Genomic DNA, 15,143 nt, shown 5'->3' on the forward strand with positions numbered 1-15,143 from the left:
AATTTCTATAAAACATGGGCTAAATTTGTTGTAAGAATTAAATTCAATTCAATTTTAGCCCCCATTTTTTGAAATTTTACTGGTTGAAATAGGTTTTTTTTTTTAATGTATGATAAAAAAAATGTTTTTGGATTACATAAAATATTATTTTATTGAAAAATGTGTGATTGATAAGAAGAAAAAAGAAAATGAATTATAATTTTAATGAGGCCAAACAAGGGTTTAATCTAAATTTTAACAATGAATTTTAATTAAATCCAAATTCATTGTGAGCAAAAGAAGACTTTTTCAAAGTGTAGTAGTCAAAATTCGACTATCTCAAAGTTTAGTGGTTAAAATTCAATGACTTAAAAGTTCGATGAGCAATCTAAGACATTTTTTAAAGTTAAGTGAGCAATCGAAAACTTCTTCCAAAGTTTAGTGACCAAAATTCAACCATCTCAAAGTTTTAATGGCGCGACGGGCACCACATATACATTCTGTTAACCATATCACCAATTCTGTTAATGGTTTTAAACAAATGTTAACATCCAACGTTTTTTAAAGTTTAGTCGTAAAAACTCAACATTTTAAACTGTAGTGAGCCATTAAAGATATAGACATAAGTTCAATGACTATTTGAATAATTAATTCAATAAATTGTTATTTGAATATTAGCTTATAAAAAAAATTTAATCTTTGTGACGGATGCACAAGTTTTACTAAACTACCAAGCATTTTATAGGCGCCACACAACCTACTATTTGACAAAACTTGCTCAACTAACTCAGCTCGGTAATTTCTCAAATTAACAATTCAACGAATTTATAGTGAAAAATGGCATTGTCGAACATCTTACATCCAACAATATACCTGCCAAACATGTAATCATGATTCAAAACAATTAAACTTGTCACGTATTTTTTATTCTTAACAAACGAGGATTTGCACGTGTAGCCTGAGAAATTTGTAAACAGGGAATTATGGTACATCTTTTACGTTGCTTTTTGAGAACTACGATCTCTACTTCCTCACATGAATTATGTCCTCCCTGCAAAGGGAGAGGAAATCCAGTGAACATTTCAACCATTTACAACCTCAATTCTTGCTTCTCTAGTTAATGTAATTGGACGAGCGAGTGTTGTTTTCACGAATATTCTACAATTTTCAAAAAAACATTTGCTAATTTGACAATTTCGAATATTTTTGAAATTATATCGACTTGTTTTTTTATAATATATCACTAACTATAAGTAGTGTTATTCATAATCAGTGACTACAATAATCATTTTACGTGACAACTTGTTATTTGAGGTGTTAGTTTGTTATATGTAGCAATAGAATTCCAGAAAGTTAAGCTCAAATAAAAAAATATGATATAGAATGATTATTGAAGTTGCTGATTATGAATAACATTATTCATCTTGTAACTACTAAAATTATGTCACTTAGTACCTGTTTAACAATCATTATTTAGAAATAATAGATATTTGAATAGTGATTTTTAGCAGAATGTATGGTTAAAAAGTAATAATTTTTTTTTTTTTTTTTTTTTTATGTAGAGAATGTTTTATTGTGTGAACTTGAGTTAAAAATGAGCACATAGAAAAAAGACAATTATGCTACAAATATATAATTTTTTGACAGAAAATCCTTGCACACAACAAAAGATGGATTGCATTATTGTAAGATGGGGGAAAAAAAAAAGAACAGGCTAAACACATTTTGACACGTCAGTATTTGTACACATTCTATTAAATTTTTTCTGTACTTAAAGCTTTATTTTTTTTTTAGAAAAAGGTTTGAAAATAAACTCTGTTTGTTTCCCTTTATTTGTACATTAAAATGAAAAAAATAATCGTTATTCATCACATCAAATCTCAATATTTGACTTTCTATTTCTTGAATGGGGTATTTAACGATTATATTTTTCATTTTTTTTTTCATTTTTAGATTAATGTGTATCAAATGACACCTAATAATTGTAAGTTGAACCATTCTTATTTTTATTTCTTCCATTTCTTAACAGAGTACCATTTCTCAAATAATAAGCATATTATTTCTCAATTCCATTTTCTTCTTGAGGAAAATACAATCTTCCCACCAATTTTGTATTCTTTCCAAGATTGTGTGAACAATTGTTGAGATCGTTTGATGCAATTGGAATAAAGAATTTCCATTGCAGTATAGCCCTAATCAAAATCCTCAAATTCATGAACACTGTAAAGTTTCAGTTGATCGCGATAAATCTTACTGAATTCACCGATTAACGATCGTAACTTTGATAATTTTGAGTTAAAGAAGAAAATGTCGTTTTCATTTTTCAAGCCTTCTCGGCCTAAAACCCCACAGGAGCTGGCGAAGGCGATCAAAGATAGTCTCATGGCTCTCGACACTAAAACGGTTGCGGAAGTTAAAGCCCTCGAAAAGGTCTCTTCTTTTCCATTCTCTAATATTTTGTGACTTGTTATTTAAATTGTACCAAATTTGCTGGCTTTCTGGAATGTTAATTTGGTTGTTTTTGTTGACGTGCTGATGATTGAATTATTTGTATAGTTGGTTTAAATATTGTATTTTAAATGCATTTGCTCATACACATTGATGAAAGAAGATAAAAAGGAATAATTATGAAAAACAATATGAATGAACTGCAGTATTTATGGATATAGCATTTTAGTATAAGATTCTGCCTATTATTTATTTTTTTTGCCTCTCTTTTATGTCATTGAAAATAACAGTAATTAAGGTTTTTAATTTATTGGCAGGCAGTATACCACAAAATTGCTTACTTGTATATACATAAATTGCAATAATTTCATGTATCGGGCAGTTTGTGTTAAGACTTATGGCACGATTGTCTGGGGCGAGGTCTGAGATATACTTGAATAAATTAGAACGAGACATTGGTAGCATTGGTTGCCTTTTATTTTATTGGGGGCTCGACTTTCCCCTTTGTCACTAGCTTGCCCATCATGTCTTCTCTGCATTAAATTACTATTATATGTGGATCTATAATGTGATAAATTGGTTTTGTGCTTCTTCACTACCATCCCGATCAATCTGTCCACATTTCAACAATTAATTCAGTAGCACAGTTTAGTCCAAGGCAATGTGGATGATGGTTTCTAGGCCTTCAATTATTTCAATAGGCGCAATGCTTCAAAACTGAAGTTCTTAAAATGCTTAAAAAGAATTGACTAAAGACCAGTTCCTTTTTGTTCAAGACGGTTAACAGATTACATATAATTTAATCTGAGGAAGCAGACTTCCATCAAAATAAATCAACCTGATTATTAAACTAAGTTGGTTCCCCTAATAACATATGAGTTATTGTTGTGCCTCTGAATTGCTGCCATCTCTAACTGGCTCATTTTCCATATCTATGGTTGTATGATTAAGAGAGGAAAAAAGCCACAGGGGAAGGGAGAATGTGTTTTTGAACTTTGCTTAGATAGCAAAACCTCGTGGAAATTTTGAAGGCAAGACATTAGCATCAATAGAGCAAGTTGCTTATTTTGTTACTTTTATTATTTTTCTATAATCTCGCCAATATCTTGGATCTCATCAACTCTTTGATATTGCTCATCAATAATGATGTCTCTGCTTGTGTCTAATCAATATTGTCTAACTTGAACTGCAACGAAGTAATCTCTTCAGGCTTGCCTGACTGTTTTAATAGCGAGTCTGGAAGTTGCATAATTTCAGTTCATTTGTAGAACTTAAGATTTTTGTCCAGATAGTCCAGTATTCGAACAATGTCAAATATATATGTGACTGTAACAGGCAATCACAAGGGAAGTAAATCCCATTTATAACTATAATATCTTTATTTATCAGGAAAAGAATTAAAACGATCATGACCTCGAAGAAGGAATAAGACTAACCTTTCATCTTGTTCTCCCAGATAAAGGTAGGGGCTTAATTTTCCTTTCTGGTCGGTAGTAGACTTACCCCAGGAAGAATGACGGGTAACTTAATATTTGATTTTTGAGCAAAAGATATAATTCAAATTGTTAATTGGGGAAAATGTATGCTGTCAATCGAAAGCTAGTTTGCTTATCAAGATCCGGACACATGTAGAATAATGCATGGAAGTGCATGTGATTTCTCTCAACTGATTGTGTGTAGATATATCATGGTTATTTACATTTTTCATTTTTTCTTTTCTGTTATAGGCTTTGGAAGAAGTAGACAAGAACATAATGACAATGAGAACTATGCTCTCAGGAGATGGTGAAGTTGAACCAAACATGGATCAAGTTTTACAACTCACACTTGAAATCTGTAATGAAGATGTTATATCTCTGTTTATTCACAAGTTATCTATTTTGGGATGGGAAGTAAGTATATGAATGATCTCATGTGTTAAATAAAGAAAAAGTTGTTAAATATATGTTTACTGGTGGATTAAGCTAATATTCTTGACTAATAATGGTTAATCTGTATATAGGCTAGGAAAAATTTGGTCCACTCTTGGTCGATATTGTTGAAGCAAAAGGTTGACTCTGTATGTTGCTGTGTACAATACATGGAGAACCATCTAGAGTTACTGGACTTCCTCGTAGTCTGGTAAGAGCTTCTATAGCTTTCTTTGCCAGTCAATTACTTTTGTTTTGTCATAAATGCTGAGGGCTTTTATGATTAGGTTTTCATAATTTTTTGATAGGACAACTCCCCCTCGAACCAAAAGAAAAAATGTAAAAGGAAACGATCAGTCGTTGAAAAGTATTAATCGTCTTTGGAGGATAGAAAAACTGTTAAATCGATATGCCTACATTGGAGATCTATTGTTTTTGCATGGACTAAATGAAAAGGCAATATGCAGATGGTTATCAGTATTAGTTCATTAAGTTTTTCAATTGTTGCTTTTACACTGTAATTCAAACTCTTCAAGATGAAGGAAAGTAATGAAATTCTTAAAAATGTATCTATTTTACTTTCCTTTCTCTTTCTCCTTCAATATTTTGTATTAACTCCGACAGAAAATACCTTATGCTGTCCCATTCTATGTCATTCAAAATACATGAAATTTGTCATTCTGAAGACCTTTTGCTTCAACTATTTTTCAACTCATAAGTTCAAACTTTATGCTGCTGTACCAAAATTATAAAATTTTATGAAGTTTCGAACAAGAGTGATATAATCCCGGGTGCACCATCAATTTCCATGAATTCATTAATTGATTGGAGAAGGTCGAAGTCAAGAACCGAGCCAAGTCGAGACTTCGAAGTAGCTAATAAAATTGGTCACTTATGTATTTGAACAACAAAGTCTAAAACCATGAACTTCACGTGTCAAGGAGTAAATTTGATGAAGGGGCCGAAGCCTAATTCAATTAGGATTAGCTTGAAAATTGCAGCCGAAGACGGAGCCAAAATCAAAGGTTGTGCAACCGCACAGCTTCCAACCCTTGCGGCCGCATAGGAGCAAACAGGGAATTTTTCGGCAACATTCGGAACAACCATGCAACCGCACTAAATTGTGCCATGCGGTCGCATAGCACTAAACGGAGGCGAAATCTTTCCTTTTCTCGCGAAGTGCTTTAATTGGTTGAATTTCTTATTTTTGGAAACTCTAATATTATTAGGACTTTAGCACACGGTTTTTCCATATTTTAGGAGTTTATTTTTATCTTTAATTATTTTTCTATGTTTCTAGTATAAATAGGATTTTCTTTCATAATTGTAATACAAGACTTTATTGATGAAGTAATGAGAGATTTTCCTCTTCAAAGCGTTGCTTCAGAACTGTCTATGACGGGCAATTTTATCGAATTTATCAAGATTTAAACATCTTATGGCGTTCAAAACATCGGGTTGAATCATTAAATTGTGTAATCAAGGGGTCTTTCGCGTCAACGTTACCGTTGGATTTTTTTGGTTCATCTTTTATTGGTTCAAATCCACAATCTGGGTTTGATTTCTTCAATCGTGTGATCAAGAGGTCCTTCATAGCAACGTTCTTGTTGGGTTGCTTGGTTCACTATTTTGGGGTCAGATCCATAAACCTCGGTCATATTGGCGTTCTTGGGATCTGATTCAATATCCCGTGGGTTCGATTGCAACCTTACCGATCGAGTTCGCATCAGTTGGTATCAGAGCTTTAGGCACCAAGATCAAGATTATATCTTTTCCTTTTCTTATTGAGTCAGTTTTCATTTTTTTTAATTGTTCTTGGAGTCAATAATGTTTAGAGTCTTTGATCCTTAAAAATAAAAATAAAATTAAATTAAATCTTGTTTTTGGGCTAATTTGACATCCAAATCCTATTCCGTTTGTTCCGTTAGCATCGTAGTCGAATTTTTCATCTAGTGAGTCAAAAAAAGAAAAAAAAAATTGTTTACTGTTCACAGTCACTATTCATCCGTGCAGTGTCAAAAAAAATAAATTTCAAGATCTTATTATTTGGGTAAAAAAAAAAAAAATTATTGTGTCAAATTCCAATTCAAAAACCACTTTCTTGAATTCATACTAAAGTTCCAATCAAGGTAGTCTAATCAGTCAGAAATTCAAGACCACTTGAATTTTCATAATTCATTCCAAATTTTCTGTCAAATTCCTGAGTCTTTGAAAATTCTCGAGTTTCACCCACAACCCAATTGAATTATGTCTGAAACGATGATGCGGCGATTGGAGAAAATGTTGGTGAATATGGAAGATAGGTTGGGAAATAAGTTGGATAGGATTGATGTGAAATTGAAGGAGATTCATCGGGATCAATGTGATGAGGTGCTCAATGTTAGACGACGGGAACCTAGAATTAAAATGTGTGATGTCTATGGATATGGTGGTGGTATTGATGAGGTACGGGGATTAAGGAATAAATATGATCAATCCGAAGAAAAGGATAGAAATCATTTTGGAGGTGTTGGTAGGAATGTGGAAAATGGCAAAATATCACTTCCACGATTTAAGGGTAGGGACAATCCCGAGGCATACTTTGCATGGGAAGAACGGGTAGAATTAATGTTTGACTGCCATGACTACTCCGATGAGAGAAAATTAAAGTTAGTTATGTACACTTTTGTGGGTTATGCAACTACTTGGTACGATCAGTTGACAAACTAGTGGAAGAATGGAAATAGGCGTATTGAAACTTGGGATGAATTGAGAACTATAATGAGGAAGCGATATGCGCCTAATTATTTTTATAAACCGGATCAGTGTGAGCGAGAATTTAGGGAGAAGCCTAGTAGACATTATGGAGATGGGTATCTAATGGAAAAGGGCGAGACAAATTTTCCACAAAAAGAGAGCTCTAGAGAAAATAGTGAGGTGGTCAATTGTGAGGACAAAGTAGATGAGCCACAAGAAAATAAAAAGGAGATCGAGAGTAAAAATGAGAATAAAGAAGTGGTTAAATTAGAAGTGGAAAATGGAGTAGGGTCTTTGGAGGTAAATGAAGTGATGGAAGTGAGCTTGGATGAAAATGAAAGAGGAGTTGAGAAGGCTTTATCAGAAACTAATAATTCCCTCCCTATTTTGGACATTCCATTTTTGCAGGTTATCGGAGATTTAGTCCATGACGCTGAGCCAATTGGGATTCCTTACAACCCGGGCATTGATAATCAATTGGTGGATAATGCTCAACAACATCATCTTGGTTTGGAATTCTCTTCAAAACCAAACATTGAATTTGTGATCCCTGAGGAAGTGATGGAGTATCAAAGGCCATGGAAGCAATTTATTTGCAGGGAGCTGAAATACCAAAGTGATATGCCATTAAAAATGCATCCCATTGGAGTGACAATGCTACATTTGCCCAGGCCGAGTATGAGTAACGCAAGAAAAAAGATTGGAGATTTATCAGCTGAATTTATTTTTGGAACATCACAAGCTTGCAAAAAGAAACCATCCAAGCGTAAGCACTTCAATCTTTGTGAAGGAGATTGGGTTTTTATATGCAAGAGGAGGACAAGAATTCAAAAGCGGTCCAAGTTTCAACCTAGAGGCGGTGGACCATTTCACGTCATTGCATTAATTGGAAACAAGGGCTATAATTTGGAAATTGAAGGTTTGGATTCGAGGTCGAATCCTTTTGAAGAGAGGGGGATGATATGATCCCGGGTGCACCATCAATTTCCAAGAATTCATTAATTGATTGGAGAAGGTCGAAGTCAAGAACCAAGCCAAGTCGAGACTTCGAAGTAGCTAATAAAATTGGTCACTTATGTATTTGAGCAACGAAGTCTAAAACCATGAAGTTCACGTGTCAAGGAGTAAATTTGATGAAGGGGCCGAAGCCTAATTCAATTAGGATTAGCTTGATAATTGTAGCCGAAGACGGAGCCAAAATCAAAGGTTGTGCGACCGCACAGCTTCCAACCCTTGCGGTCGCATAGGAGCAAACAGGGAATTTTTCGGCAACATTTGGAACAACCATGCGACTGCACTAAATTGTGCCATGCGGTTGCATAGCACTAAACGAAGGCGAAATCTTTCCTTTTCTCGCGAAGTGCTTTAATTGGTTGAATTTCTTATTTTTGGAAACTCTAATATTATTAGGACTTTAGCACACGATTTTTCCATATTTTAGGAGTTTATTTTTATCTTTAATTATTTTTCTATGTTTCTAGTATAAATAGGATTTTCTTTCATAATTGTAATACAAAACTTTATTGATGAATTAATGAGAGATTTTCCTCTTCGAAGCGTTGCTTCCAAACTGTCTATGATGGGCAATTTTATCGAACTTATCAAGATTTAAACATCTTATGGCGTTCAAAACATCGGGTTGAATCATTGAATTGTGTAATCAAGGGATCTTTCGCGTCAACGTTACCGTTGGGTTTTTTAGTTCATCTTTTATTGGTTCAAATCCACAATCTGGGTGTGATTTCTTCAATCGTGTGATCAAGAGGTCCTTCACAGCAACGTTCTTGTTGGGTTGTTTGGTTCACTATTTTGGGGTTAGATCTATAAACCTTGGTCATATTGGCGTTCTTGGGATCCGATTCAATATCCTGTGGATTCGATTGCAACCTTGCTGATCGGGTTCGCATCAAAGAGCTTTCTTAACAAGGAATTACAGTCTATAGAAGTTGAAACTAAGACTCGTTTATTGGTAATTCCAATAATCAAACTATTGGTAGTGTTGTTCACGCCCTCTTCATTTTAAACGTTTCCTGCAAAGATTTTTGGGTTTTGTATGCGTGCATGGGCAAAACATGCGTGTCTCTTCTTATTGTTATCTTTGATTCGCTTAGGCATGTGTGATAAAATCAATAATCTTTGGCTACAAGGTTTGTATTAGACTGACTGTTTGTAAGATCAACTCTGCCTGTCCGCTTTCAATTGTTGTTGCACTTTTCACCTTCCTTCTTGTTTCTTTTCTATGGTTCTTGTAGACAGTTTTGTGATTTTATGGGTATTCTTTCTAATGAACCAACTATTTTGAATATTTTGCAAGCAGCTATGATAACAAGGAAATTGCTTTGAATTGTGGAAATGTGCTGAGGGAATGCATCAAATTTCCTACTCTTACGAAGTAAGAGATGCATGCTTGCTAACTTAATCTTTTTATTTTTGTATAGAAACTTCTTTGTCATTCTTACATGAAAATGTGCGGGGAAAAAAAGTAATAATAAAATAATATATGTAAGGCCTCTTAACAATGCAGCTGTACAGGTCACAGTTTCCCATAATCTTATTTCAGATACATATTGGAGTCTCCAAGTTTTGAGTTGTTTTTCAAATTTGTGGAGCTGCCTAATTTTGATGTTGCTTCTGATGCATTTTCTACATTTAAGGTCAGATATCTGCCTAAGTTTTAATTTGTATAATATCTGAGTATTAAATACTTTTCTGTTATTCTATATGACCTATATAAGGAACATGTCACAGGATCTGCTCACTAAACATCCACTGGCAGTTTCTGAATTCCTGACTACTCACTACAATGAGGTTTGCTCGTTATCAGTATAATCTGAAAGTATTATTTAACTTAATTGTATTTAAAGTTCTTTTCACCAGAAAATAAGTACTCCCTTCTACAATTGAATGCTCCCATTTGACTTTTTTAACCATCCACTTGATTAGATTTTCCTCAGGATAGGATTTTTGTGTCAAAAGTTAAATATGTTGTTGACAAATTATGCTAGAAGTTTTTGTTTGGCCGTGAAAGTTGAGAGAACTCTTCTGCAGAATGAGGGATTAATTTCACTTCAAATCATGACATTTCACCAAGCGGTGTGCACTCATGTTTCATGTTGTTTTGTTTCTAGTTCTTTGAGCAGTATGAAAAACTCTTGATCTCTGCCAACTATGTGACAAGAAGGCAGTCCTTGAAGGTTAGTTATGTGATATGCTATCTGTTCTGCTTGTGATCATTTCTTCTATTGACAATATAAAATGGATGAACTTTAGCTTCTTTCTGAATTTCTTTTGGAGTCTCCAAGTTCCCATATAATGAAGAGCTACATTGCCGAAGTTCGCCACTTGAAAGTCATGATGACATTGCTGAAGGTACTCAATGCTCTCTTCATGATCTCAGATGCTTGTGGTATTTATGATGTCACGACCAATGTGAAATATTATGATATTTTATGTTATTTTATTATTACTCATTAATGTGCCTAAGAATTGGAAAAAATGATTGACGCAAGAGATTGGAAATTGGAAAATGCTTTCAAAGTGACCTGGATTTCTTCCCGAGGTTTTTCTCATCTTTTTCTCTTGTATGACTCTTTGTACAGGATTCGAGCAAAAACATCCAAATATCTGCATTCCATATTTTCAAGGTAATTAAGTTTTCCTTTCTGAATTTGTAGAATAGTTGCTTAGCAAAGATACCCATACCTCTCCGGTGGTGAAATATGATGAACAAAGGCAGCAGGGGGTTCGGATTTGAAGGTTCCTGCACTTCATTTGAGTCTGTTCTCCAAAGATTTGACCTTTAAAATCTAAATCTGACATGCATATAAGCATAAGGGAAATAAAATGATCTCGTGATAGTTTCAAATGTACGAATTCTAACTTAAGTCTCTCGGATCATTTATTGTTCAGAAATATTGACAAGATTCATGGCTAATATGAATCTTGGAAGGAGTCTTTGTTTGGCATGACCTTTCATGTGGAGCGCTCTGCACAAGTTTCCTTGGTTCCTTTATTCTTCAGTTCTTTTTATTTCGTGTATAATCACATGTGTTTATGGAATTTCATAGACATTTTATCTGTGTTGACGATACAAATACGATCAACAAATGCTGCTCACCTAACTATGACTTTCGCTTCCTAAATTCACTAGTTTCGATGCTCAAACAAGAGTAAGAAGATAAATAGGTGTTTGAGAAGAAGACATTTAAATTGCATACTCTTGTCTTCGAATGAAGGGGTATTTATAAATTTTCCTCCAAATCTTGGGATAGTTTGGTCTGTTTGAGAAGAATGATAGAGGTGGCTCCTCATTGGTTAATAGATTCGGTTATGAATCACGCTTTAGTCGTTTGCCCACGTGCCATTTAATTAGTAGTCTGTAGCCCTCCTGGATTATGAAGAAAGGTTTGCTGGATTTGGGCAAGCTTTCTATGCCTTTAATCCCCTCGGGATGTACTTCGGTTAGGTTTGCGGTCTTCGTTTTCAGGGTTAACAATCTGTCCGCTTAAAAAACTAGCACGGTACCCAAAACCTAGTCAGCATTGACTTTTCACTACTTTGTAAGTTGAGTACTTTCTTCAGATATATGAATTTTGTGAATCACAATGAAGGACTTATTAATAATGCTAGAATCACTAAGGTCTAATATCAGGAATGTTGTAGTTTTCCAATTGCTTCATTCCTAATTTAAACTTGAATTTGACTTTGGCGTTTCATTTACAGGTTTTTGTGGCTAACCCTAGCAAACCTCGAGAGATAAGAATCATATTGGCAAAGAACCGTGAAAAGCTGTTGGCGCTGCTCCACGATCTCTCTCCTGGCAGAGGTATTTGTATCTCAGTACAAAATTTCTTTATCCAGTTCAAGAGTTCAACAATATAGATTATAGACTTCAACCATGTCTTTGTTTTTGATTTGAGAATGGCTCTTCCTTTTCAAGTTCTCTCCGTTGTGTGACTGCTAATTGTATTATGTGTTGCAGGTGGTGAAGACGATCAATTTGAAGAGGAGAAAGAAATGATAATCAAGGAAATAGAAAGAGTGTCTTGACTGCGTAGTAAGTACGTTTTACATTTCGGTTTTTTGTCATTGCATGTTGCATGGCATCTGGTTATAGTCTTCTCCTCAGCATTTTTCTTTCATTTTTTTCTCTCTCTTTCTTTCTTCTTTTTTTCCCAGTTTGTGAGGTTGTAGTGTATTATGAGCAACTGATATTGAATTGCGCTTTTCTTTTTTCTTTTTTGGTTTGAAGGAAATGATAGTAGTATTCATTTATACTCCATTAGAATTGCAAATTACAATTATCCATATTATAAGAACATTAAATTCTTAAATGTAAAACCTGTAAGTAGCAATATATGCACAAGCGCGGAAACGTACAATTTGCATTTAGGTCAGTAACTAAACGATAAAGCAAAACATTATAAGACCATCTACGATGAACCACAGTTCAGGTGGTAACATATCATCTTAGTTGTCTCCCTGTCTAATCATCCGCAGAATGGTATGAAACAGGTTGAGAACATCGAGATAAAGAGTGGCAGATGCCCATATGTACTCGTCATATGTGAAGCGCTTGATCAGATTGTCAGTGTCATAAACTATGTACCCAGCGAAAATTATGGCACTGATTACATTATAGATGGCAATAGAATCCAAGTGGGAAGAACATCTGCATAATCAGAAAAATCAGTTTATCAGATTACGTAATGACGAGTATAGTTGTGTTACTAGATGCAAATAACCGAGAGAGAGCGAGAGAGTCCTGGATAAAACCAGTAAAAACCAATACAATAAGGCTAGCAAACAAGAATCCCAGAAAGTATATCCAGTCAGAGCGAAACTACGGCTGATGTCAAGATTAAGGCTTCGAGCACAATTCTTCCTGTGAATTGACATACCATTAGATGTAAGGGGAGAAACAAGCAATGAATGACACAAGACTTTATCGAAATTCCTAGAAAACCTACTAACCTTCAGTATTGGCACAGGTAATGCCAACAGTGAGACTCAAAGAAGCAGTAAAGAGCCCGAGGAATACGAAATTCAGTGGGTGCTTTTGTTTATAAATGTGCAAGGGCCACAACAATGCACAAGATTTAGGTTCACTACCAAGACTTAATAACACGTAAAAGATCACATCATCAATCTAAAAAGAGCTTTTCCTAAAGGATAACTCCATGTTTATTACATGCACATTATAGGCATCTAGATATGATGCTTAAGCATCTTAACGTACTCACTGCCATTTGAATAAGTGAATAGTTTTTATAATGATAAGTCAAGTCAAGTCAAGAATAATAATAGAACAGGAGGAGCTAGCCAGGATGGCCATGGGGAAATTAAAATTGGAGAAGAGTCCATAACTCTTTTCTTCTGCAGTATCCACTAAAAGAAAACTAAAATAAACACGTCTAGTTATCTACAAAGAGAGAACAGATCATATGCAGAATAGTAACCAACAAAAGTAAACATTGTAACCGCATCAGAAAAGATTTATAATATAATGATGGATTAACCATTTATAGTCAAATGTACAAGTTAGTAATTATAATAACCAAATTATAGTCAGTCATGTCTAATGCATTTAAAAGATAATGTCAAAAACAAAATCTAGGAATCCAAGAACAGAAAGTAAAAAGTTGCTCATACAGCACATTATGGGCAAAAACCATTGATCACAAGATGACATTACCGTCCCCAAAATATCTGGAAATCGACAAGTGCACTGAAATGTGTGTCATGATGCTATTGTGCCTCAAGCAACACATACACAAATGAAGACTCAGCGCTTGGACTTAGGATACATGGGAATGGACGACCATGGTTGGATGGAAAGAGAAAACTAAGAATATAAACCTTTTCGCCATCCATGAAACAGCATTGACTTTTGACTTGAATCCTATATCATATGGAGCGGTATATGACGAAACAAACCTATTTTCACAGATTTTTTTCCTGGCAAATCATAATGAGAACTTGTCCCCTTAAAAAGATCTAGATTTGTGAAACGAAGAACCTCATTCTTCCATTACCTCCAAGATGATCACATTTTACAGTCAAAATGCTTATAAATACAATCTTATTTCACACAAAATCTGCAGTTGACCTTCAGTGTGGTCAAGCATCTATAGAAACTACACTAGTATCCAAGTGTATGACTATATGTACGTTTATGTAATTGTAAAAACAACTTGAGAATATATAATGTGCTTACGGAAGAAGGGGGTGACGAAGAGGAAGAGCATAAAGCCAGAATTCCACGGAGCAGATCATTGATGGGGGCGTAAAGAACAGTCACAGCAGAGAGTGGTGAGGAGGATCTGGGCGGCCAAAATACCTGTTCAATACAATTATTGTAAGGAATACTCCTGCCCTCTAATAGATAGCAAAAATTTTAGACGATAGGGTTAACAATACCGTAAACTTTGCGGATGAAACCCCATCGGAGCTGATTCTCGCCATAACTGATTCCGGGATACAGCATCCCATCACCGGCCTCAATGTCTATGTTACCCTTCATGTCATCTACGCCGGAGTACCCATTACTGAATCTCTCCATAACCGATTCTTGATTGTGTAATTGGTTTTTTAAAGGTTAAACCCTAACCTTGGTCCCCACCACTCCTCTCCTGAAGTACGGCGAGGGAGGTAAATCACGGGATATACCTCCAAGGATACAGGGTGGAAGGCTACTTGTACACTTACACTTATCCAAAAGTCAAATTCATATTTCAGGATTCGAACCTTTGTGTGATAGGTTTTTTATTCATAGAAATGCTCGACTCTCCTAATTTTTTTTTTTTTTTTTTTTTTTTTTTTTTTATGAAAATTTCTAAACCGTGACCTCGTAAAAATGTCTTGATTTGAATTTTCAGGCATCAATTCAAGTTTGTGAATAAAATATAACTCTATAAAGTTGAACGTATATGAGGATCACGTAGATATTTAACAAGAAATTAAAATACTTTTGTTTCCAAGAATAGCTTTTTATACGAGCCAGCATGCTAATTAGATAAAAAATTTGAAGAAGAATAGCATAATTAAAAATTACACCATTCATCCCTAACC

At 34.5% G+C, this 15,143-nt stretch overlaps 2 protein-coding genes across 3 annotated transcripts; one reads left to right on the forward strand and one right to left on the reverse strand.

Moving 5' to 3' along the window:
- Positions 1-1,991: 1,991 nt before the first annotated feature.
- Positions 1,992-12,347, forward strand: LOC111371451 (calcium-binding protein 39-like). The gene is made up of 11 exons (XM_022993447.1): positions 1,992-2,409; positions 4,155-4,319; positions 4,430-4,548; positions 9,391-9,465; positions 9,634-9,727; positions 9,822-9,881; positions 10,202-10,267; positions 10,344-10,442; positions 10,673-10,717; positions 11,796-11,898; positions 12,055-12,347. The coding sequence occupies exons 1-11, from the start codon at positions 2,287-2,289 to the stop codon at positions 12,120-12,122; spliced, it is 1,017 nt and encodes a 338-aa protein (XP_022849215.1). The 5' UTR covers positions 1,992-2,286; the 3' UTR covers positions 12,123-12,347.
- On the reverse strand, positions 12,318-14,658 carry LOC111371452 (BI1-like protein). Of its 2 annotated transcripts, XM_022993448.1 has the most exons (4): positions 14,493-14,645; positions 14,290-14,412; positions 12,865-12,957; positions 12,318-12,744 (listed from the first exon to the last, which is right to left on the reverse strand). In XM_022993448.1, exons 2-4 carry the CDS (start codon positions 14,346-14,348, stop codon positions 12,543-12,545), a joined length of 354 nt encoding a protein of 117 aa, XP_022849216.1. In that variant the 5' UTR covers positions 14,349-14,412; positions 14,493-14,645; the 3' UTR covers positions 12,318-12,542. The 2 variants fall into 2 exon arrangements, with proteins under 2 accessions (XP_022849216.1, XP_022849217.1); XM_022993449.1 differs by lacking the exon at positions 12,865-12,957 and having other exon boundaries at positions 14,493-14,658.
- Positions 14,659-15,143: the final 485 nt, after the last annotated feature.

This window comes from Olea europaea, chromosome 22 (genome assembly GCF_002742605.1).
Source record: "Olea europaea var. sylvestris chromosome 22, O_europaea_v1, whole genome shotgun sequence".
Lineage (NCBI taxonomy): Eukaryota > Viridiplantae > Streptophyta > Magnoliopsida > Lamiales > Oleaceae > Olea > Olea europaea.